This window comes from Buteo buteo, chromosome 10 (genome assembly GCF_964188355.1).
Source record: "Buteo buteo chromosome 10, bButBut1.hap1.1, whole genome shotgun sequence".
Classification (NCBI taxonomy): Eukaryota; Metazoa; Chordata; class Aves; order Accipitriformes; family Accipitridae; genus Buteo; species Buteo buteo.
Window position 1 is genome coordinate 24,833,304 of NC_134180.1, and position 25,282 is coordinate 24,858,585.

The 25,282-nt window shown below is 39.4% G+C and overlaps 1 protein-coding gene across 4 annotated transcripts; it reads left to right on the forward strand.

Moving 5' to 3' along the window:
- Positions 1–369: 369 nt before the first annotated feature.
- On the forward strand, positions 370–23,709 carry ALG14 (ALG14 UDP-N-acetylglucosaminyltransferase subunit). 4 transcript variants are annotated; one of them, XM_075038949.1, is made up of 6 exons: positions 370–515; positions 2,742–2,893; positions 7,748–7,874; positions 19,832–19,911; positions 20,364–20,428; positions 23,324–23,454. In XM_075038949.1, the coding sequence occupies exons 1-5, from the start codon at positions 392–394 to the stop codon at positions 20,391–20,393; spliced, it is 513 nt and encodes a 170-aa protein (XP_074895050.1). In that variant the 5' UTR covers positions 370–391; the 3' UTR covers positions 20,394–20,428; positions 23,324–23,454. The 4 variants fall into 4 exon arrangements, with proteins under 4 accessions (XP_074895050.1, XP_074895047.1, XP_074895049.1 ...); XM_075038946.1 differs by lacking the exon at positions 20,364–20,428 and having other exon boundaries at positions 23,324–23,709; XM_075038948.1 differs by lacking the exons at positions 19,832–19,911; positions 20,364–20,428 and having other exon boundaries at positions 23,324–23,709.
- Positions 23,710–25,282: the final 1,573 nt, after the last annotated feature.

Genomic DNA, 25,282 nt, shown 5'->3' on the forward strand with positions numbered 1-25,282 from the left:
TCTCCTCAAACTGCAGACGCGGCCTTTTCACCCTTAGGAAGCGCCTCGCACTTTATTGCCGCCAACACGCGTCACGCACCCGGGGGCAGCCGCGCGGCCCCGCCCAGACGCCGGCCCGCGCCGAGAACAGGCGGCAGCGGCGCGGCCCAGCCCGGCGCGGCCCGGCCCGGCCCAACCCAACCGCCGCCGGCTCCTCAGCGCCCGCCGCTCGCGCTCGTACCGGGGATCTGGGCCGGCCCGCTACACGGCGGGCGGTCCTCCCGGCGCCACCGCAGCGGCGCTGGAGCAGCGGCTAGAGGCGCGGGGGAGTTTGAGCCACGCCGGCTGCCGTACGCTGGGAGGTGCTACCGCCCGCTTCTGCGCGGGGTGGCCGGACGGCTTCGGCCGCGCCATGCAGTCCCTGCTGCCGGTCGCCCTCCTCCTTCCCTTACTGCTCGTCCCCTTGGCGCTCCTGGCGAGGAGGCGCCGCGGCCGGCGGACACCTCCCCTCAGGCTCCTGGTGGTGGCCGGCTCCGGTGAGTAGGAGTTGCCGCCGGCGGGAGCGGGTCGCGCCGCAGAGCGCCCGCGGCGGGCTCCAGGAACTACGGCTCCCGGCATGCAGCGCGGAGCGAGGGCCGACGAGCTGTTCGCCGGCGTGTCCTGGTGCATGCCGGGAGTTGTAGTCGCGGGAGTGCCGCGCTGCGGGGAGGCCCGCCCGCCGGAGGCCCTGTGTCTGGAGCTGCTGCCGGGGTGCCCGCCGCGGCTCTTCCCGGACCCCAGCCGGGTTTTTAGGTTTTGGGCTTTTAGCTCTTGATTTGAGTAACTGTTATGCTTCATCTTTATTGGGGGCATTTTCGTCCGTATTTATGTCTGACAGTTTGGCCTCTGAACCTTTCCTTCAGGCAGCACATGCGTTTCACCAGTCATATATTGACTAAAACTGGTGCAGGACAGACCTGTGCAGCTGCTTGGTCTTCTGACAGAAAATTATCGATGGCGATTCAGGGCAAGGCTTTCCAAACATCGGTACACCCCTTACATCTCTGACATTTTGTAATAATCTTACCCAAACCGTGTTTCTGTGGTTTACTTACAAGAGTCTCGTGTGGGTTTGTCAGAGGCAGTACTGTTGTCCAAGCGTGTCACCCCACACTAAGGGCACACATGCACACACCTGCTACTCCTTGTTACCTCCCCAAAGTTGCAGGGCAATTAATTTGCCCTCAAAAATTAGACTACCTTGAAAATTTGCAGCTGACAAATGCAGGCAAGCTTTGATTTTATCACCTCAGTATCCCTGTGGTTTTTGCCTACGACTAGCTGAGTAATAATCCCGGGATCTTTCTGCAATCTTGAGTACGACTGGCAGTTTTATAATTTTTCAGGTCATGATTACTTCCACCAGGGCTGGAAACGTGCTTGTTTTCCTTTGGTCCTTTGGAATCTGGCTCGTACATATAAAAAAAATGCATTCACTATACATAAGCTTACCAGGTGAAACAATTCATAAGTCAGTTAAGATTCATATAAAGTTCAAGCCTATTCTTTGAGACTTTTTTGAAGTACAAGTCTCCTGCTGTTCTGTGAATACTCAGATGATTGCATTAAAATTTGTGAAAGCTTCAACAAACCACTGCTCACAAGAAAATCCCTCCAAACATATTTGAAAAGTACTGCATGCAATTCTATGGAAAGGTGGCAAACTCTCATGTCTAATGCAGCAGCATAGCTCTTGCTGCTTGTCCATTGTTTGGCAGCTTGACTTATATAGCAAAGGTCTCTTGAGAGGCTAGCGACACTGGGCAGCAGGAGGTAGTAGGAATACATTTAGTTTACTGTTTTGGTTTGTATCTTCCAGCAGAGTGAAAAGTAACACATCCAGTAAATGCTTATGCACATACTTATGGATGCAGTTTGTTCTTAAGCCGATCCAACCCAACAGATAAAAGTTGAGCCGGTTCTATGTTACCTACACACACAATCCTCCCTCTGCCCTCTTCCACTGTTACAAGTATTCCTGTAGTTCTGGTTCAGAAAACTCAACTGGCAAGAAAAATAATTAACCCTGCTCCCAAAAAAACACAGTAAGTACACCCTCCCCTTCTCTACAGTTTAGTGCCAATTTAGCTACCTGAACAAAGCGACCTTGCAGTTACAAGGTTGTCAACACCCATTCAAGGGCAGTGGTTAAAGCACTTGGCTGGAGCTGGGCTGTTTCTTCTATCAGCACTCAGCTTTTACACTGACGTAGCTGCAGAGTGAAATTGCTGCCTGCTTGATTTCAGTATTATGAGCTGGGATGGTGCAGCCCTTGCTCCTGCAGGTTGTAGGACTAAACACCGGGTAGGGTAGGTGGGAGGTATGCTACCATGGCACAGCTCTGAGCTGCATCCCGTCCAGCTTCATTTTGACTATTGCACCATGGCATGGCTTTTGAGTATGAACTACAGTGTAACTCTGCCCAGTTGTTTTTGCATCGTGTACAGGACATTAAACACAAATGTCGTACTTCTATGTGATACTGGTTCAATCCCATTTAACTGAAAAACTTCCATCAATATAGCTTCAGTGGGAGCTGAATTGTCTTCATGTTACTTAAACAGTCTCAACCGTCCTTTAATTGAATCCTCTACTCTCAGAAGAGTGTCACTGATAATAGTAGTACTGATAAGTTTTAAAAGGAAAAGTGTCTGATTCAACTGAAGAAATTGAAAGTTACAAAATTTTTCGTGTACTAACTGCAGTTTATTTTGTTTTTACAGGTGGGCACACAACAGAAATCCTGAGGTTACTTAGCTGTTTGTCAGAGTCATACTCTCCTAGACATTATATTTTTGCAGACTCGGATAAGATGAGTGAAGCTAAAATACGTTCTTTTGAGCAAAAAAGGGCTGAAACATTCTCCAATTCCCAGGTAACTTATTAAATATGCTCTTGTAAGATAAAATGATCTTAACATTACATTCTAATTCAAGGCAATTTGGAAGTTGTTCTTTAAAAGGATGTTTTTAAGGTCAGCAGGTGCTTTTGATTTGGTAGGTATTACTAATCACTTGCACGGAAGTTCAGCTAAAGGTGCCATTCTGTACATACTGATTTTTACATCTCTAAAAGTGAACTAAATAAATGCTGTTGATTAATGCTGTACTAGAGAGACATTGAAAATACAAAGTAAATATAGCTAAAAATAGCATATGCCATTCTTGCTACCAGTTTTCACTACCACCGTCCCTACTTTCTCTTAAAATGGTCTTTACCTCCTGTTAACATGTTAATCCATTCAAAGCAATGAGGGAACATAATTGTAATGAAAGTGACTGCACAAAGGTGGCTGTCTCTTGCTCAAGAAAAGCATGCTGAAAATAAATTTCTTTTAATTTTGTAAACCAGCTAGCTATAAAAGTGTTATTTGTAGCTATAAAAATACTGGGGCAGAAACATGGTGGGGTTTTTTTCTTTCATTTTTAGTTTGGCATTTCTCTCAGCAGCATAAAGTATTTTTTTGAAAGAAATTATATCTAAAAACTTTTTATCCAAGAAAACCTTAATTGAATTGGTATTATTTTTGTGTGTTTCTAGACTGTGTTTTGGTTGCATTTTAAAGTTGAGCACTAGTTATACATGTTTAAAAAGTATGGAATACCTCTTAATGTCCGACAGTTTTCTGGTTCATGACCTGAGCAAATGCTGAACTCCTAAAAATCATGAAACTATCTTGTCTATCTTTTTATCAAATGTTTGCTTGTTTTGAGCTAGTTTGCTGTATGATTAACAGAGAGCAGTATGACTCTCTGTTGACTTAAAATGTGATCTGATGTCCAGTGAAATTAGTAGAAAGATTATACTTTTGTTTAGAAATTGGAATAAGTACAATGGAAATGAATGTTCTGACTACAAAAATCGTAGCCCTTTAGAGCAAGCAGTACAACGCACAGTAAATTAATTATGTGGTATTGATTTCATATGGTGCACTTCTGATATTTCCGTTGTCTTCAGTAGCGCTACTGGGACAAAAGATTGTAGGACTTGGTACCAATGATTTTCAGAATAAACACTTTTAACGTAAAGCAACTGCTGCTAAGATGGGCAACAGGCTCACCTAGGAATGACATTTTTAAGTCTGTTTACCCCACTTTCACCTTGGAAGATGAAGGTTCCTTGCCTACCACAAGCTGCTGCATCAAGTGGGGATGACTTGGTTTAAAATTGAGTGTGGCAGTCTCTTCTCTCATTGTGCACCAAGGATGAAAGTTTAGTAAAGTGACTAGAGATATTTCCTGTTCAGAGGAATCTTGTTTGGTAATTAGTCATTCACACAGTCATAGTCACTTACCTGGAAAGTGTCCAATCCTAAATTATTAAATTTCTTAAAAATACATATTTTGAGTATTAAAAGATTATGCAGTTTTCTACTAGTTCACTTAGTTTTGCTAAGCAGCTTCCCTTTCATACCCCCTCTAACTGCTAACAGATCATGTAGTTATATTTTCCTTCAACACTGAAAGCCAGAGAAACATTTTTGGCTGCATGTGAGTTTGCTGTCTGGATAACAGATGCTCACTTTCCTTTGGCCATTCTTTTTCCACTGAGCAAAAATATTTAGAGTGAAAATGGAAGATAAATTTTGGGAAGTAAAGGTCACATGCCTATAACATATATTTGCTAACTTTCAGAGTATGCTTTCAAATAGTATATTTTTGGCACTGGGGATGCTGGAGATCATCAAGCGTTTAAAAATCATGTGTTAGTAGCTTCTTGCAGCTGTGAATAAATGAAAGGGAGAAGTCTGAATACTTCAACCCATGGTCATTCCCTTCCTCATCTTGTCAAGGAAGTAAATTTTTTCCAGAACTAAGGACTGGACAGAAGACAGATTACAATAATGACTTAAGAGAAAATCAGTGTACACGTTTAACAAATTCTGATGTAAAAAAAACCAAATATAACCAATTTCTCTTTTTGATCTGTGGTCTAGTCCAGTTCTAAAAGCTACAATATTCAGGGAGAAGGAAAGGAAGTGTGAATGAGCATCTTGCTTACAAAAAGCAAAATGCTGCACCTCTACCCAATAAGTCTCCTGAAAAAAAGAATCTGAAATGCCTCCTATAAAAAGTCTCTGGTCCTGCTATCACTTGCCTCTTTGTTCTCTGTTGCCCCCAGCCTGTAACCACAACTATTCTACATGGATGCCCCTAGAGCTGTTACTCAGGGAACCTTCTAGGCTCAGCATAGAGAACCTGCTTCAGCTCCTGCCAACCTACTCTAGCAGCAGAAAGACAACTTACATTTGTTGACTGAAGAACATGCATTCTTCACTGGATCTTATACCCCGATTTGTCATGTCCAAGATGAGCAACCGGATTAACTAACCTTTACATAATGCTCATCTGACCACATGTTCTTTTCCATTTTATGTTTTATGAGAGATATCATGCTAAGAAATCTTGTTCCTCAGCATGAAAAAGAGCTACATAAACCCAGTTTCTTTGCAAGCATTGCAGTATATTCAGTTGAGCATATTATAATAATTCACAGCTGTGGCAGCTTTCTACCAACTGTTCCTTGCATGCTTGCAAAACAACAATATTAGACAGGTAAAGGACTACGTCACTGGTTTTGAAATTGCAGTATGCAGTCAACCGTTTTAGACTTGCCAATTTGGAACATTTGTCTTCCAACAACAAAAAGGTTTCTGAGTCCACTAAAGATGTGAGGAAAAATAAATGCAACAATATGACACCATAGAAGATAGGGGAGCAATTTGCCTGTTTCTAGTATTAGATATACTATGCAGCTTTCCAGCAAAAGATGCAGGAGGTAGCTTTGTCTGGAATACTAACAGTACTCCATCAGATGGGAGGCTGGGATTGCAGAAGCATCTGGCAGTGGCTTTTAAACATACAACCACAAAAAAATCCACTTTTGTTTCTTAGAGTAATATTAAAGAGTTGATTGATATGTGGGCTGAAATCCTAACATATGACATAGACACTGATGTGCAAAGTTTCAAGCATGTTTTTTGAAGAGTATAGATAAAATCAGTTTGATCTTTACTTGAATTCTACAAGTAGATTTCTACTTCGATACTGTTTGCAGTCCCTGCCAAATTTTGCTGAAATTGGGGGTTTTTTTGTGGTGAAGAAAATCACATACAGTTTTTTGGAAAATACTGTTTAACACCATTCTTACAGTGAAGAGAACACCTAAATAGTTCCACTGAAACCTAATCTGCCTAAAACTACCTTATCATACACATATTTCTTGCAGGACTGAATACTATGCAAGGGTCTAAACTCCACTTGCAGCATTTCTTTTTATTACCTGAACTCTTCCAAAGCTTTAAGAAACAGAGAGGCAGTGATAACCAGAATCCTGTTGCATGGGGACCAGGGGGCATGTTTATTTTTCCATATTCTGTTGTCAGACTAATGCAATCAGAGTTTCAACACCTGCAGATAAACATAAAACAACCAGTTTGTAACATCTGTTAATGCCTTCCAGTATTACAGCAATTAAAGAACCTTATCACAATGAAACAGGATAATTTCAGTCAAGAAAATTAACTTAATATTCTGCATTTATAAGTGTTGGGGTTTTTTTTAATTCTTTCTACCTTATATATTAAAACAGCCCCAGTTATTGCTATTCGAGACTGATTTGTAGTTTGTATTTACTGTACAGCTATTGGCAACATCATCTTTCCTAGGCAAGGAAGCTATGACGATTAGTGATGGTGTATTTGAAGTAACTGGGCAATTTTCAGTATTTATAATGATATTTGGAGTCTCTCAGTCCCAGTATGAGTTCTTCCAGAGTGGTGGTGATCTGGTGTCCCATATGAAGCAAGATTTTGACCATTGTCCAGATCTAAACAACATGTCAGTGTCAATGAACAGTGCACTGCAGCCATTATATTTGTCTTTCATTTAAACAGTCAAAAATTTCATTGGCATCAGGACTGCCTTCTGATGTAGCAATAGCTCTTAGATGTAGTTCCCCTGCATCAAGGTAAAAGCCATCTGTGAAGAGTGCAGGAAGCCTAACTACTGTTAACTGCTTAACAGCATTCCAAGACAAAAGGAAAACATCAGTGCTTTATTAATTTGATGCCTTTTACACATAGTGAATAATCTCTACTTTTTCCTAGGGAAAAAACAAAGAAAATTATTTCTTAAATTTTAATGATAAGATGTTTTTTTCCTATTTATGCAAATATTTTACATTTTGAATATGTATCTTGCATATCTTTTGAATATTCATTGAGTACTCATTTAAAGGATAGCGCTATTTGCTGTTACATCTTTAATAGTATGCATACCGGACATTAACTGAGAAAAGTTGTTACACTTTCTGCACTGTAAATCCATGAAGAATTTAAACAGGCAAGAGACAGAAGAGAGACACCGTGTTTGGGTTGTATCTAATCAGACCTAGACTTGTGTCTCGCTGACCACGAGGTGGGGCACTACGTTAACATACTGCGGGTGAAACTGCTCTAGCTGAATTGTTTAAGTCAGGAATGTTTTAAAGTAACGTGAGAAGAGATTAAAAAATAGATATATAGTTCTAGTATTTCGCTTTGCTTTATTGCCAGGAGTACTAAGCACGACACTGAATAAGGCGTTTAAGAAAAGGTTTCACACTCAAACATTTCCAAACTAGATTAAACAAAAAAAAAAAGTTGGCACAGACAGATCTAATAACTCTATAGAAGGAGCAACAACATTCTTAGAAAAATAACAATTCAGCTTATCGTGCTCTCTTCCAGTTCACCCTTGATCGCATTCCCAGAAGCCGTGAGGTTAGACAATCTTGGACCTCCTCTGTGGTAACAACCCTGTACTCCCTACTTTACTCCCTTCCTTTGACCTACAGACTGAAACCAGATTTGGTAGGTAAAGTAAATTTTAATTTATTGATAATTTGCTAACCTGCATCATAGAAGCATTTGGAATATCAAGACATTGCAGACTGTATCTCATATGTATGCTTAGATTTACAGTTCACAGGAAAAGTGTTTCTGAATGTAAAATTGAAGCTGAAAGACATATAGCAGCAATACACCAAGAAAGAGAGAACGGGGTTGCACTACTGGTGAATTAGAGGAACAAATACCAGTTTCCCTTCTCAAAGTCTGCAGGTAACAGCAGAGAGAGTGTCACTCCCTTGTTAATGCTGCTAGAGCTAGCACAAACAAGGTTGCAGATTTCTGATAATATCTCTTCAGGATTGCAACAGCACAAACTGTGCCTGAAAGGCTGGTTATCCTGTTGGCTGGTCTTGCTCCTGAAATGGTATGACCAGTCTGGAACAGGCAGGTTCAGACCAGCAGAACTATATACAGATTCAGTTCTTTTGCTTACATGGACTTTTCAGCTACATGCATATTGATTTAGTCTTTGGCTGACTGACATTAATTATCTCATCTAATGACAAAAATCATCACTGCTGAAGCGGCAGCTCCTCATCACTTACAGTAACTTTTTCAAGCTGTTCACAAAACTACAGTCTCATGCTAACTACAACAGTTATTTAAAAATATTCCATACACTTAATCAAGTCAGAAGCATTCAGGGTTGTCAGATTATAGAACTAAAATAGAGATATCCGATCAATAAAGTTTTGTGCTGTTGCAAGACTCAAAAGATAGTGCACTGGACTCCCAGGTTTAAGTCCTACAATTCTTTAAGAGAAATTTTGGTTAAAAAACTGCCTTTTTGCTAGAGTTGTTGCCATCTTAAGGAGTCAGTTATCCAAACATGAGGTTTTTTTTAAAAAAGCATTATTTTAGCAGAATTTCAAATTAATATTTTATAGGGTTTTGAATATTTTAATGAAACCTGTAAAAATTTGTGCATTTACAAGATTTTTTCATAATTTAGTAACTGCATATATATATACCCACAAAGCATGTTTGTAAGCAGGTTTTTTTTAGCTTTCACTGTGAACTGTATGTATGGCTAATTCTGAAGAGGCTCACCTATATTTGTGGTATTTTGAATGTTTAGAGAAGCTGCTGTGAGTAATTTGACCTCATTGGCTTCAATAGCACTGGTCAGTTCCTATCAGATCAAAAGCTACTTGCTTGCTGGAATTTTCAGAACAGTTTAGTGTGCAGAACAACAGAAGTTGCTTTTTGCAGTTCTTGTTTTTCAAGCCTATTCTGAAAACTGGAGATAAAATGGGAGGGAGGAGGAGATGGCATACTATTCTTTTTACAGTGATTTTAATTTGGGTGGGGAAATAGTAGAGGGATGTTTACATGAAGCATACATCTTAGAGCAAATGTGAGTAACAAATACTTAGGAATCACTTTGCTACAAAACTGGTTTCAGTTAATGTATATAGTTTTTTAAACTTATTATTGCAAAAGAAATTGACTGGAAAATGTCACTGTGTAGCTTAATGTATTACCAAAAGTGTCAACAGGACATATCATAGGAGAAGAGCAGGAAGTTACTAATCTAATTCCATGGTTTCACTGTTTACAAGAGGAATTTAAAGTAACAGTGGAATTTACATATAGAATTATTAGAAATGGTGTTGGAGTTGATAAACTGTGATAAGCTGTCAAAAGGCAAATGATTCTGAAAAACACTTGTCCTTGTAAAATTAAGGATACATCTTAGCAAGGCCTTTAAGCCTTTTGTAGTGTTAAAGGGAACCACTGACTCAAAATGCTGTCCAAAGAGTCCTTATCCATGATTAGAGAAGGGCTGGAGGGGAGGGAGTTCCCAAGTATTTTTTTGCCAGGTACCATCATCAACCACAATAGCAGCTGGTACTGCCACTGGCAGAAGCATTATGCCAAATCTTATATCACTTGAAAGCTGCTTGCATACTACTACTTGTATGCATATCTTAGTTTAAGAATTCTGTGAAATGTAGTAAGTCAGAGAGCTGTAAAGATTTTAAAACACTTATCAAAGGAGATTGATTCAGGGATTAAAATGCTTTACATTGCCAGTGAAAAGACTGTGTGGTATGTGAAACAACTGGTAATATTTAATTGCCTTTAGGAGAAAATGTTTGTGGTGAATTGCAACTCCCCCTACTCTTGGCAAAATGTAATGCTTAGTAGTTTAAAGAACTAGAAAGGGTGGGACAAATGCTGGCGTTTACAGGACTCATCTATAACTTTTGGCAGGAAAATCAACACCCGAGTTTAGAAACGAGCACAGTATTACATCATGCTGAGAGCTTCATATTTTTAAACAGTAGGGCTTATGGGTACTGTACATTTTCAGTCTAGGCAACTGTTTTTATTTAACTGCAGGAGCGAAAGACAACTTTGAATTGCTTTAAGTCATTTGTACGTATGAGTGATCCCCAAATCCTTACACTCGCTTTTAGGCTTGTCAGAAATGTGTGCATGTTTGAAGGAATGACTGAAGTCTTTTCCAGACACCCAAAAGCTAGAGAAAAGCAGAAATGTTGCAGTTTTCAGGGAACACAGAACAAGAGAAGTACTGCAAAGGGAGCCTGAAACCATTAGGTGTATAAAGGCAAGATTTGGAGCAGATAGGCTTAGGTTGGCATAACTAGCATATCTGCAGAGCCAAAATAGCTATAAAGGGGAAACAGCAAACCTAGCTGCACAGGACTTACTTTATATGTGCTTATTTACATGAGCACTGTGTCCCCTTTGTATCTCACACTGATCTTCTGGCAAAGCTTCTTAGTTTACTTTGCATGAGGAAGCAGTTCCATCTAACCCTTCTTCAAGATAGTGAGTTCAGAAAGAACTGAGTAACTTCCAGGAGACCTTTGTTGTGTTGCAGGACTTGACCCACACTTGAAATGGGCCCCCAGAGAGTTTAAGAAATGAAAAAGTTATCTTAGTTGTTTAGTTTGAGATCATCTTCAAGAGGCCCATTTCTGAGTTACGAACATCTGCCCTCTGCAAAGTTAAGTCCCTTTAGAGATATTAAACCAAGTAACAAAATTAAGATGTCACAAGTGATGATCCGCTTGTGTTCCTATAGCCAAGAATTATAGAAATATAGGTGTCAGTGATCTGCGGGTACATGTACGCTGGGCAGTTTTTACAACGTCAACCTTAGATAGGCTTCCTGTGCAGAGGCCTAAAATTCCAGGAAAGCAAGGTTTGTGCCAGCACACTCTGCCTACACCTTCCTTCCCCCAGAAAAGCTTTTAAAACCATTCATCAGTTGCAGCCAGACTTAATATGTAGTCACAGCCTCAAAGACTGCAAATTCTTACCATGAAAACAGGCAGCTGATCAAAGAACAGAAGCTTTTATTGCCTTCATTAAGAGAAAGGCTGAGAAGAAACGTAAAACCAGAATAAGACGTTAGAAGATCTACTGTCTAGGGAAAGATGCAAATCCTTCTTAGTCACAGAAAATTAGACAAGCTGCACATAGTTTTTCCCCCAAAGCTAGAGAAAATTACTGAATCTTACATAGATTATTTGATGTCCAAGAAGGAATAAACTAACATTATGGCCTTCCTATAATATGCTTTCAGTCAGTCAGTCAGTAGGTACAAGTTCAGAGAAAACCAGTCTTCAGTTCTCTTGCTGCTTACAGAACTATTTTCCTTGTTTCTGGGCTGATTTGCCAGCCCTGAAACCAGGTCTTCAGGTGTTCTAGCCTTTTGACTGGGTCGTGATTATTCCAGTCATTCTGGCATACCTGAAATTCAAACTGAAAAGAAAGGATACGTGTGCACCATGCAGCAGAAAGCTGTACAGAGATTGCACCTAGTCCCTGTTTTCAGCCACAGATGGGCTATGTAATTGGGTCAGTGATTTGCTCTCCTTCAATGTAATTAAATTTCACCTAGAATTGTGCAGAAATGCTGCATAAATCTCCATTCATTATAGATTGCACATCATGGACCCTTAGGACCAGACTTTTTCTGCTTTTCTGGGGACGCTTGTCAGCAGTTCCTACTGCCTCAGTGCTCTACAGAGCCTGAAACAAGAAGATATTTTCAGATCACTGCTATTTGGAAAAACCTGGGTTAAATCAGGCAAAGGCGGCAGTCCTTCCACAGTAGGGCCTCCTTCCCATGGGAAGTCTGTAGTAAGAAGTTTACATTTGCACAGCAAGTACAACAAGCTCTGCCGTCTCCCTCCCCAGTAGCTGTCAGTTGAAGGAGTCTCTCTTTTTTAAACTTCTTTCTAGAAGCCTGAAACCAGCACACCTGATTATGCTTCTAGCAGTCTACCAGTTCTTTTATGACTGCATATCCCATCACACATGCGTCGTCCCCCGACTGGTTAAATTCACTGCAGCAAGCTTCTAGAGTTGTTACAGAAGTGTTCACACAGTAAGCTGTATGAAAGGAGATGATTATTTCATTTAGCTAAGATTTTCCATTCTTTGTGCCCTGCCCAAAATGTCTTAAATTCATAGCACTTTAACAAATTACTGTGACAAATAGTAAGTTATTGTCCCTTATATCACGGTCCTTATTAGAACTTTGTGGAAAGCTACAAAATCTGGGTGGTGGCATTTTTTCTCTATTCACTTCATAACAAGTGCACTTTGTATAATGCAATATTAAGGCTATCTGGTGCATTCTTTTGTACACTGAATCTTTCCCCCCTATTTATAATTCTTTTGGACCGGATTGACAGTATGTCTGATCTACTATTGTTCTTCTAGGATCAAAACAGTCAAAATAAGCAAGAGTAAGAACATCAGATTAAGACCTTCAGTGGCACAAATCATGTAGTCTAAAAAGGAAAAAAAGTTAAGACATTGAAATTTGTGTTTAACTTATGAACCTTATTCACCCCTCCTCTACCTTGTGTGCTGTGTACAGTTACCCTGCAGCCACAATGTAGAATTGCCCTCTGCTGAGCACAGATGAACATCTAAAGCTATTCAAATCAGTTAGTTTAGTTAGGTTGTAGCTTTGCTCTTTACATGACTGCCAGTTAGACACGCCTACAGACACTGCATATCAGAGGGAGGATAGAAGTAGCAGTAAAGATGAACTGAGATCTTAGCTTAGATTTAAGTAGAGTTTAAGCTAAAGACTGATCAGTGTTAACTCATCAGCTATCAGGATCATTATAAATCTAATGAACACTCTGGTCACACTTGCACATATGTTACAAAGCATGGTTTCAAGTAAACAATCTTACTAAATCTGACCACCGAACCAGGCCACTGGTATGCAGATACAGATTGCTAACACCTCTAGGTTTTGCATTGTGAAGACATTTCAGGCAGGTGTTTGATGTGGATTCTTGCTATACTGACTGCAGTGATTAGACAGTAGCCTCAAAAGATGTTTATATACATATAAAATATCAGTTTTAACTAACCTAAAATACCACCTTCAAGTTCTAGTTAAATGAATGCTTGACTAATGAAAGAGACATTGAGATTTGCAATTAAAGGCTCTTTTTAGGCCACTGCTAGTAATATGTATGGTTATATTTAACAGTCTTTGGATTTAATTTCTCCTTTCCTTTTGAGTAGATGCAGGCTACTATAGTAAGCAGTACTTTTTGATATCAGAAGATTAGATAAGCCCTTATTTTTAAATAGGCTCTGAAAGGTTAGATGGTATTTCTCATGGTGCTCCGACCAAGAGACTTTAGGTTCAGACTCAGCCAAGGTGACACTTAAAACAACAACAGCTTGCTGAAAGACAACTACTACCTAGTGTTTGTAGCTACAGATGTAGTTCAGTAACTACCATTTCATTTATTTGGCAAAAGCCTTTTACTGAATTGTTTTATGACCAACTTTTTCATCCACACAAGTCAAATTTCCTTTACTTCCTACTAATTTATCAGCAGCAATAAACCACAGACACACTCCATGGTAATGTAGGTAGGAAGTTAGTTTATTCTCCAGCCTGCATCTGCCTTGGTAATCTTGTTCTTTAACCAACCTTCTACCCATCTCCCACAAGACTCACTGGTGCCACTATTTCTTGACACAAACCACTGGCAGAGATCATGATGATTTTTGATTGGTACCACTGACAGACTTGGTGTTAATTTAATGTTTTAATTACCAACACTAACATTTCCACAGACTTGAGCATTAGTACCACTTTCACACCATTATTATTTTCAGTTGACTGGTTCTATATTTCTCGTTTTACATTTGGCAGCTAGACTGGGAATTATGCTGAGCTTGCATGTCCCATTCTGCTTCCACATACCTGCAGAAGCATCGTACGTATGGATGGAAACTACCACTCCAAAGACCTTTTAATCCCAAATGACAGACCTGCCACCTTTCACCTGAAATACAGGGGCAGTTAAGTAGGGTGCCTAAGGTTAGCTTCATCAAAAAAAAAAAAAACCAGTCAAACCTGCATGTTTTTTTATGCATCCAAATCTAGATTCTCAAACTTGCCTCACTAAGCTGTTGCCTAACTTCTGAGGCTTTTAATGACCCCCATTATCTTTCTTTTTATCAGTAAAGCCCCTAGGCATACCTGGAAACAGACCTGAGCTGTTGAAGTCTTTACAGTATCAAATAGCCACATGCATAGCTGAACTCCTGAGCTCTGCTGAGACCAGAAACTAGGAGCTTCCCTCACTACTTTGCATGTGGATGCTGATCCAAATCACATCAGCTGGGCCTCTTCCCTTGTCTCTTGCCCCTGAGGACACTGGGCTGGTAACTCTGGGCCAGGCCACTAAGTGCCTAGAAGGCAGAAGTGACAGACAATGCGTAGTACTGTTACAGTTAAATACTGTTGTTAAGTCTAGTTCCTAGTGGTTTTGTGGAAGCTCTCCTTTTCTCCCATAGAAAAATCCACTAGGCAGGATTTTTGTCTCCCTCTCTCCAAGCTTTCATAAAATGAGAGCCAGGGAAACAAGGGAGTTGGTGATGCTTCCCAATATATTTCATTCTATGATGAAAATAATACTCAGGAAAAAAAGTATTGCACATTAGAAACCCAACTGCACAGTGTGCTACTTTAAGTCCTTGGTCTTCAACTTCTCGCTTCCCCATTCTGGCATTCAGTGATCCTAGTTATCCTGGTTAGGTAGTCTGCCTGTAGGACCATACGTGTCTCTGCTTGTTGTGAGGAGCATCTCACCTACTGTGTGTATTGTATGATAATAACAACAGGAACTGTACCAACAAGATGCACAAAAATGGACTAGAAAGGTTTTCATGGCAATGCTACAAGCTATAGCAGCAGACCAGCCTGAAATCAAGCTGTTGTTATAGAACACTATATCTTTTTGCAGCCCTATGATTCAAGTGATTTAGACAGTAGAAGATAAAAGCATACCCAGGTATAATTCAATTCTACCTTAATTACCCAGTTTACATCAGACTACACATCTAGGGTTTTTTTGTCCCAGCCTGTATTTCACAGGTACATTCAAACAGCAGATAGGATGTGAAGTTTTAGCTGGTTTTATGTACAGGTTGTGGAGGGAAGTGAACTGGCTAACATCTTCACTCTTCAAAAAGAGTAAGCCAGTAGGTAGTTTAATGACCTTTATATTGTTCAAACAGAACCTGAAATTCTTCTTTCTCCCCACCAATAGCAATAAGGAATAGTTGGAAAAGGTTCCTGCATTTTTCTTTTAAACCTTAAAAAAAAAATATTAACAATCCTAAGCGTTTTCCTTGAGGTTCAAAACTTGAATTTTCAGACGTGCTAAAGAGCTAGACTAGCAAAAGCTTTAACAAGAACACTCCCTCCCACATGTTTAAGTATTTGAGCTAAGGAGAAATCCCTTTCTCTCTTAAATTCTCAGATTTCCTTTGTTTTTCTGATTACCAAGTAAATTTATATTCTCTAGAAGAGATCTTGCTTCTATTATAACTTCAGTACCACCACAGAGACAACGCTCTATCTCTTGAAAGCTTTTAGAGTTACTCATTTATGAAAAAAGTAACAATTTTTCTCTGTTTGCAGTCCAGGCTTAAGTTACCATCAAAGTTACTAGCAGAAATTGATTCTTAATGGATATGGCCTGCTATATCTGAACACAGTAAAAAAATAATACTATTCAAAAGAAAATGGTACATACATTTTGTCTTATTCTCCAAGTATGCTACTGAATCAAAACACATGCTAATAAAAGCAATACTCTCCATACCTGGAGATCTTCCCTGAGAAGCATATACAGGAATTCTGCTGCATCCTCTGTGAGGAGTAAATTATTGTTTTCCTGGTGTTAAAGTAGAAAATATTAATGTTAGAGGAAGTAAGTGCTGGGCCCCAAATCCTGTGGTGAGTCCACAGTGGAGCTGTGCGTACAACCCAGGTTTCTTGATTCTCCAGGCTTACATCTTGGTCATGAGCTCATAAAGTAAATATTGTTACAATTAAAATTTGATATTTGTTCACCGATGCCATTGTTAGTTTAATTTTATAGTTAGAGCATCTCCAATGTTAAGAAAGCAGGTCCCACAACTGCAGAGCTGTAATGCTCGCAGTTGTGTTTCCCACAGGCTGTTCAACAGAACTGGGTCTTTGGGAATCACAGGGAAGGAAATGTGAACAGCTGAGGCTGAGAAGCCAAATTACAGCTTCCTTCATAGGTAGCACTCTACTTCTCTAGGTGAAGGAAAATAAATGTTCAGCTGGGTACTTCACCTGACAGCGTATTAGTATGAAGTTTTCAAAACAGTAAGATAATACTAAAAACAAGCAAGGGCTGATGCACTCATGAGATCCTGTAATTTACATAGTAGAATACAAATGATTTTGTTGCAGATTCTCTCTTCTTATGCCACAGAAACAACCAGCCTCCCCAAGAAAAACAAAAAACCACACAAAAACATTTGTTATTCCACTCTGAAATCATAAAAGGCAATAAACTCCTGAAATGTCAAAACCCCTAGCTGCTACCTGATGAACACAGGAGTCCAAAACTAGCCCCGATATAAAAATTAGTATGTTATTATGTTTTGGGGGTTTGTGGTTTTTTTTTAGTTTTCCTTTCAGTGTCCAAGGAGCTCTACTCAGCTTTCACTAAATTTGACTGTTCAGTTTCCCTGTCACTGGAATCATTCTCTGCTCCATTCCCCTTGTTACTGAAAGATCCCTCAGGTTATTCTACAGTCAGATTTGTAGTTTCATGAAGGAGGCTTTCTTTGTGTCAAGACAATGTCTTCTGCCCCCTGTTAGTTTTCTGTATTTGTATGTAATTGAATTGTGTTTATTGTTACTTCTGCTACCTTTATGAAAGTTTTATTATTTTTGTCTGCCATTGTTTCTAGAATTTCTTAAAGCTGATTTTTTTAATGTTTCCATGTATTGTAACTTGCTATGGCACTTTTTTTTTTCAGTGCAAGTCCAGTTACCAACAACACAACACAACGTTTGGGTATCTGTCATCGACTAAGAAATGCCAGGAAAATAAAAACAAAAATACATAACACACAGATGACAGTCCCTTTAGTTGCTTTCTCTAATTGGTGCACTTCCTTGCTGACCTTTGAAAACTCATTCCAAAGACAGAATTCACTTTGCCTATCAAGGTGGAAACTTGTCAAACTTGGTCCAAATCAAGGAACTTTCTGCTAAAAATACCTTTGGCTGAGGAGTTTTGTCAGATCTGTAGATGGTCTAAGTTGTTCATCAGAGCTGAGCAAGAATAGTTTGTGCTCCTCCTTTTTCTCGATAGAAGAATTAGTGGATTTGTTTGGGGATTTTTGTTTTTAAACAAAGCTTTTTTGCAGAAAGGCAAGCTTTTTTCTTAAGTCCTTTCTATGAGAGTATGGCAGTATGGTCATGTTTTAAAGCTCCTTTTTCTTCTGTGCCAACTTCTTTTCAATTGTAATTCAAACTGGTTTCCCACTTCCTCTCTTCCATGCTTTCTTCTTTTTTCATCCCCCTTACCTTTCCTTCCATAAAATATCACAAACAGCTATTCAAATTTCCTTGGTTTTTCTGACAAACCTCATAGATATCTTAATAGGCTGAACAGTTACTTTTTGTTCCCAAATGTTAAACAGCCATTGAAATGAAATATTTATCAACAAAAGCTGAGTTTTAGCAGTACAGCAAAAACACAAACAAAATGAAATTATTAATAAATTACTGCTTTTAGGCCCACACTTGTTCCTAAGAAGCAGAAAATACCTAACCATTTTTTTCCTACATTGTTAAAAAGTAGGTCTGTTTACTTGCATAGATACACGAAGATCATGTAATTAACCCAGCTTGGGTCAGTTCTGTATCACTCTGCTTGCCTTTACCTCTTTCAGTAGTTTTCTGTCACCACCATCTATTCCCTTATTCTTCTCTCCAGCCATTTAGCACTGCAGGGAAGGGAGCATTACCAGGACTAAGGAGGCCTAAGTAACATCCTAAACATACTCCAGGAGGTAGCCCCATAGCTGGCAAGCAGCACGGTCTTCAGTTCACATGTATATATCACCCTCCAGCAGCAAACAGCATTCCCACACCACAAACCTGCCTAGCCCTAGAAAGTTGGGCAGTTTTTCTGCTCTTGTCCAGCTGGCAAAGGCCAATCTCTGTGTAAGTCATTAAGGAGAACAGCAGGTGTTGGCAATTTCTTACGCAAAGCAAATCTCACATTAGTTTTCCACTTTCTACTAAGTTTAGGGAGACTTCTGTTGTTTTCCCTTTGATTGTTGTAGTTCGGGAACATAAGCAATACTCAAATACTTGTTCATTAAAGATATACAGCAAATGTATGTTTACATATTTATGAGAAAAACTGCAAGTTTTCTGCTTTAGTCATTTTTGTTTTAACCAGTGGCCTGCAATTTAATCCCAGTGAAGCTGTGAGCTATGCTTTCAGTGTTTTAGCTGGTAAATGTCACTCTGCTACAGTGCTGCATTCACCAGCTCTAAAGCAGCTTTTATCAGCAGTGGTGCCATGTGCCAGTGTTCCCAGTGTGCCAGACTGCTGGCTTAGCTTGTTTTCTTTTAACAGCTGTAGAAAATATCTGAAACAGAAAGGCAAGAACTATTCCATTTTTATATGAAAGTGATTAATATGAAATTAGATTTAGAGAGAGAGTTGCTAAGTATAAATATTGTATTCTGATCCTTTACTTTTAAACCTCCATTAATACATAGATTGATTAGTTTATTGTACTGTTTAAAAGTCTGGTTAAATTGAATTGGTAGAGGACTTCAGTATGTAGGATTTAGTTTATAGGCCTAGCTGTAAAGCCAGGCAGCCAGTGAGCCAATTTAACAGTTAGCTGGACATTTCTTTGCATTAGAGGTGAATGTAAATGGTGTAGAGAGACTTGCAGCACTGGCTTCTGGAATGATCCCTTACGGGTTGTTGGCAGCAAAATCGGATAGCCTAGTGACCGAGAAAGTCCTTGGGCAGCTGCAGCTGGAGAGGTCACAAAGGTGACACAAAAATTGTCTTTGGCCCCTTCTTTCCCCCTTTCTGCTGCGTCACCAAGAAAGACGGAACCAAACGAACTGGATATCTTCAGAGACTTATCTCATGCAACACAAATATTCTACAGGCAACCTTGTAGCTAAAGTAAATAGATATTGGGAAACACTTACCCTAAATAGCCAGTTGACCTTGTAGAGGCCCTGGTCCCTTCTTGCCCAACGGATGTCTGCTACTTCTCCATAGCATACTAATGATTGCCACTGGATTCCCTGAGAGATACTTGTATTCTGCTGGAGGGGAAAAACAAAAGCCTTGGTCTTTTCAAGGTGGATGAAATCAATCATTCTCCAAAATGTACTTTTGGACAGTGTTTTGAAATTCACTAGTAGGACAGCTCATCTTCTCGTATGTGTTTAAGGAAGGCTGTAGATGATTCAGTTCTTTTCCACCATCAACAAGTTCATATACTGGCAGGAGCTGAAGAGCAGCATTTCGAGCTTATAGATTCCACAACAGATCCTCTTCTTTATAATGTGCATACTTGTTTTCTCAGAATTTTCCCCTGTATCCCTCGACGAGTGTATGATGTTGGATTCCAAGCAACAGGAACGCTGGTCTCCCTTCCTGCTGATGGTATGAGAGGGAGTAAGTAGGACTGGTCAGACCAGATTTTGGGAGGGGAATTGCCACTCCAACAGGTGAGCAGCTGCACCAGCTCTAGGTATGACATGTCTCTAGACATGCACTGAAGGTTAACTGAAGGTTAATTTTTAATTATCAGAAAGATTGATTAATAGTTCTGACTTACAGATCACGACCTCAAATTCAGATAGGATCTATTTTGTCTGTTGGCTTCAGCAGGTTTATACCAGAGTCTCTTTCAGGGGACAGTTCCTAAACCCAAGCATTTTAGAACGGGAACATCTATAGTCAGAGTATTTTATGGGTATTCTATATCTGCTTTGTCTTGTTTGAACTGGTATGTGTGGAAGGGGAAAGAGCAGAGCACCTGAGTTATGATCAGATCATGGTTTTTTTAGAGATGCCTAGTGCATAATTTTCCTGATCCTTTTTCATGCATGCAGGTACTTTTCCATGAATCAAAGGGCATCTGAGGAGCAGCTTACAAGTTATAAACAGTCACTGGAAGGTATAAACTGAGGGCATCATATCAAAACCTGGATATAGTAAAGTTATTTTATTATGATTTTAATTTGGTGTATTGCTTTTCTGTTTTGCACCTCAGCAAAGGTGCAGCATATAACAGCAACTCAGCGTGGCCTTTAGAGCTACATTCAGGTTCACAAATAGGCCCATTTACTATTATTTCATTACATGATCTTTTGTGAGTACACTTAGTTTGGAATTCATTCTAGCATTTACCTTTGTGTGTGCATCTAGACACGAGAATACCAAATACCAAGAAGACTGCAGCTGGTAGCCAAGTTTAATAAAGGGGGAAATAGGATGAAGTGTATGGCACGGTGGCTTGATAAAGACCATGACTGTAATAGTTCAGCTTTTTATAAAACCTGTTCTGCAATTCTCAACTTCTGGGCTGAGGAGAATGTTAGGATGTCCACCTGACCTAAATAATTTCTGTGATTGGTGGGTTTTTGTGTCGGACTGTGGAAAGTAAGGGACCAATGTGAAACTCTCTCCTTGCTTTAGATGACTGGGTTGAGCTTTCATAGTAGATGAAGGCTAAAAGAGTGCAGAGCCAGTAAGAGCCCCAAAGGAAGACAGGTGGAAGGGCACCTGGGAATAGGCATGCAGAGGGAGATGAATACCAGTGATCACAAAGAAAACCAAGGAAGAGAGGATGAGTGGGAGACACCTCAGAGGGCTGGGTAGAGTACAGAGAAACATCGAAATGGAAGACACTGAGGAAAGGACAGGGGAGAGGACTGTAACACAACAGCAAAAGGACTTGGGGAGCAATGAAGATAAGACAATATTTGTACTCCAGGTATCTCCACTAAAGGAAAGGGAAAGTAGAGTTTCTGTTTAGCAGTGGTGCACATTTTTATCCATTTGCTTAAAGATGAATTTTGAATCTGAAATCAGTAGTCAGACTGAATATTCAACTCCCAAAAAAAAGCAGCAAATAACTTTTTTGGACTGTTATGCACATGTCTGAAACAGACCAGATTCTGCAGCACGGACCCTGGTGGGTTTTGCCTGCAAAAACACAGGAGAACACTCCAAGTTCTCTCCTATGCCTATGTTTACACTACAGTAACAAATGTTACAAATAGAGATACCTAAACATGCCTTAATTTAGATATCGGTAGCCATGTGCCAGTAGCACAATCAACATCAGTGCAAATTAATCAAACTTGTCAAGAAATAGGGAAAAATGCATGGTTTAGTTCATATATATGGGAAAGTTTCTTTGAAATCTAAAATGCAGTATGTGTGTGGTTTATGTGGTTTATGGCCTTGCTTGCCAAGCCAAATGTATAAAAACCAGATCTTCATTCTCAGCAGATTGTAGAGTAGGTTTTAAAGTCCCAGCATGGATTTACATGAAATCAGGTTCAGCAGGAGGTTTGAAACCATAGTATATTACTCTTGATTTCAAAAATCTTGTACACAAAGTTGATGTGTTCAGCTTCTTTGCTTCTTAGCTATATAATTGCTAATTTAAAAGAATTACACTGTTGCAATTTTCTTATACAAGTATTTGTGGCTGCTGATACTCTAAAATTTTAAGATTAAAACAGTATACAGCATGTTGCTTGTAAGGGACTTCTAGAAAATACCCACAAGTCTTGCATGAATAAATAGTTCAATTAAGATCAACAATAAAATCAGAATAATTTTGCATATAGTATTACATTCTGTTGATTCTGATAAGAAAACACTGCATTACAGTCATCACATCCACAAGCTAGATTTCTGGGACTGTCTTAAAGGCAAAGGAAAGTATAGGTGAGAGAGTTTGGAACTCAGTAGCACCAAAGCTGCTCCTGCTTTTAAATGAGGCAAGGTGCTGTTAGCCACTTTGTCAGTGGGATCTTGCTACAAAGCAGGGAGGGAAACATTCTGAAAATGATTGCTACAGCTCTGAAACAGAAACTCTTGATTATTTCCCCACCACCACCAATATAATATCTTTCACAAGATGGTGAACTTGGAACAAAAAAATGTGACTTTATAGGATATGGGGCCATGACTTTATAGAAGAACTCTTTATTTCCATGTAACCCCCAGCCATGCAGAAAAGTGCTGATTATGTGGTATTAGTTAAATTTAGTAAGAAATTCCTTGCCTGAAATCAATTTTGGTACCCAAGTTAAACCTTTTACTTTTAAGCAATCTGTTTTTCAGTTTACCAATGTCTAAAATTGAAAGACCACTTTCTTTTACTATTAACATTTATAAGTGAATTTGAGATCCTCTGCTACAAGGACATGACATGTATTTACTAAAACACCTTCCTTCTGTATGCTTGTTTCTGTGTACTAGTGTTTATTAAAAGAAAAAAAAAAAAATCCAGTCATGGATATCAGCTAATAGATTCTGATGAAGGTCCTAATTCATCAGCACACTTTTGCTGAACTCTTAAGTGTTTTGCTGACTTAAGCCAAAGTTCAAGAGGTTTATAACTGGATCCCAGGTTTAGTAATCCTAATTAAACTTCTTTGCCTTATGCCTTAATCTGTGCACAAATCTCATGAATGATACAACACAAAGCTGTGACTGAGATTGGAAGTTATTTTAGTTATATATCCATGAGTCAAGGAATTCTGCTTCCTTCATAGAAATTAACTGTGCCATCTCAGAGCTCTTCTCCTCCTCGACATGTGAAGAATGATGATCTTTTGGGGCAGCTACTTTGAAATAATGTCTTTTGTTTGCCCCATTTCTGTCCCCCTCCCCCCTTTTTTTTTCATATTCACTTGCCTCTTCTATTTTTTTAAATATATTTGGAAATAGATTTTTTTGTAAATGCAGTGTTATATGAATATACACACTTTTAATTCTTTGTCATATGAAAAAACTCATGTTTTACTTTTGTAAAATGTTTCATCTCTTTTAGATACTGTGCAATGGACCAGGAACATGTGTTCCTGTCTGCATATCTGCTCTTCTTCTTCGGCTTCTAGGAATAAAGAGAGCAATCATTGTATATGTAGAGAGCATCTGCCGTGTGGAAACTTTATCCCTGTCTGGAAAGATTCTTTACTACTTTTCTGATTATTTCATCGTTCAGTGGCCTGATCTAAAGGAAAAATATCCCAAGTCAGTATATCTTGGTCGAGTAGTGTAACAACAGAAGACAAACTTTACCTAAAATAAACTCTGCAAACTCCTCACTGAAGAAATGCACTGATGTAGTGATTTATTTTCAAGGATTCCTGTTAAGAAATGAGGCTGGTACTGGAAAAGGAGACAATAATAAAGATATCTCTACATTTAAGTACATTTTTGTGTAGTTATATTTATTGCCTTTGTGTAGGTCTGTTCACCAGTACCCCATAATGGCCTTAAGTCTATGCTGTCTCTGTTTTCATGTAGTTTTCCTGCTGTGTGAATGGCAATTTTTGTCTACAAATAGATATGGGAATTTGTATGAATGTAACATTTCCTGTAAGGAAACTTTGTGTAGTTTTCTAAATTGTAAGAAACAAAGTCTTGTTCTAGCACAACAGACTTTATTTCCTGTATGCTAGCAGTGAAGTCCCTTGTGAATCCTTAGAGTATAAAGGCAACAGTTATATTAAGTTGGCTTCATGACAGTTTGTACTCTACAGTCTTCCAAAACCCCCAAAGCATTAAACCAGTATCATTTTTCCTCTGGGCTTGTCAAAGCTGTCCTTATAATCTGTAGTGCACCTTTTGAAAATTGTTGCTCACTTCTTAAGATAAATAAAAAGGTGGCAAGTGTTATGCTACAGGCACAGTAATTATAGATTTAAGAATTACTTTCTTCAAAGCGTACGTGAAAAAATCCTTAGCAGGTTTACATCAGGGAGAGCAAACTGTCACTTGGGAAAATTGAACTAGTTCAGGCTCTAAAATATAGAAAAGAAAAAAAAAGTGTTACTATCAGTAATAGGCAAAGGAACAGAATTTCCCTCTCTTTTCCTGATACAGCGAGTTTGACTTTCAGTATATCTTGTTTTCTCATTGTAAGCGTGTTACTTTCAGCAGTACAATATGCACTTAAGATTTTGTCGTGGAAACGGTATTCTGTACATTGGAACAACTTTTAAAAGGTATTTTGTTGGAGCTAAGTGTGTGAAAGTCTACTTTAACATTTCACATTCATCTGGCAAAATGTAATTCCACACGCTGTTCCACCTATAAAGCAATATAAACACATCTGTCATCTATACACACACAGAGCTATGCGTCTGGCTACAGAAACATATACAAGAAAAAAGCTCGAAGAAACGTGGAAACGCTCTACAGCCTGCACAGCCTGACGCGGGTGAAGCCAGCAGCAGCTTCTCGTGCTGCCAGAGGAGCAGACTTCACTCTCTGAAGCCTTTTCCTCAGTGTCCAATGTCAAAACGTTGCAGCAGCTCTTCTGGTAGGGAATGGGGGCAGGAGCAGGGGGCGTGGAATTTAGCTGAACAGAAACAGTGGTTCCTGCTGTTAGGAGACAAGGGTCTAGAGGAATAGTCTGCTTTATGCATAAAATAATTTGAAATCATCAGGAAACTTTATGCAGAAAACTACCGTCATGACATTGTGAGGCCCTGTGGAGAAGCCAGCTGTTATAACCTGTCCAACAGGCTTAGTAATCCTCAGCATAAGTAGAGTGCCTTGATGTGGCCACATCTGAGTTCAGAACAGAGAGTTTTTGTGGGTTTTGACCTAGATTATGTCTGACATTAAAGAGCAGTTAATAGGTAAGACTATGTGGGAAGGACTCTGTGCAGTACATACTCAGGTCCTTGAAAATGACCTGGCTGAAGTAAACCTGATGTCCTGGAGTCCCTGGAGTGAGTACTATCTTAACAGGACTTTCTGTACCATCACAGATAGTTTG

Coding starts and splice junctions, on each gene's coding strand:
- ALG14 (XM_075038946.1), top strand. CDS start 392: ATGCAGTCCCTGCTGCCGGTCGCCCTCCTCCTTCCCTTACTGCTCGTC. Junction 2,894..7,747: donor AAACATTCTCCAATTCCCAG/GTAACTTATTAA, acceptor GCTCTCTTCCAG/TTCACCCTTGATCGCATTCC. Junction 19,912..23,323: donor GGTCTCCCTTCCTGCTGATG/GTATGAGAGGGA, acceptor CATCTCTTTTAG/ATACTGTGCAATGGACCAGG.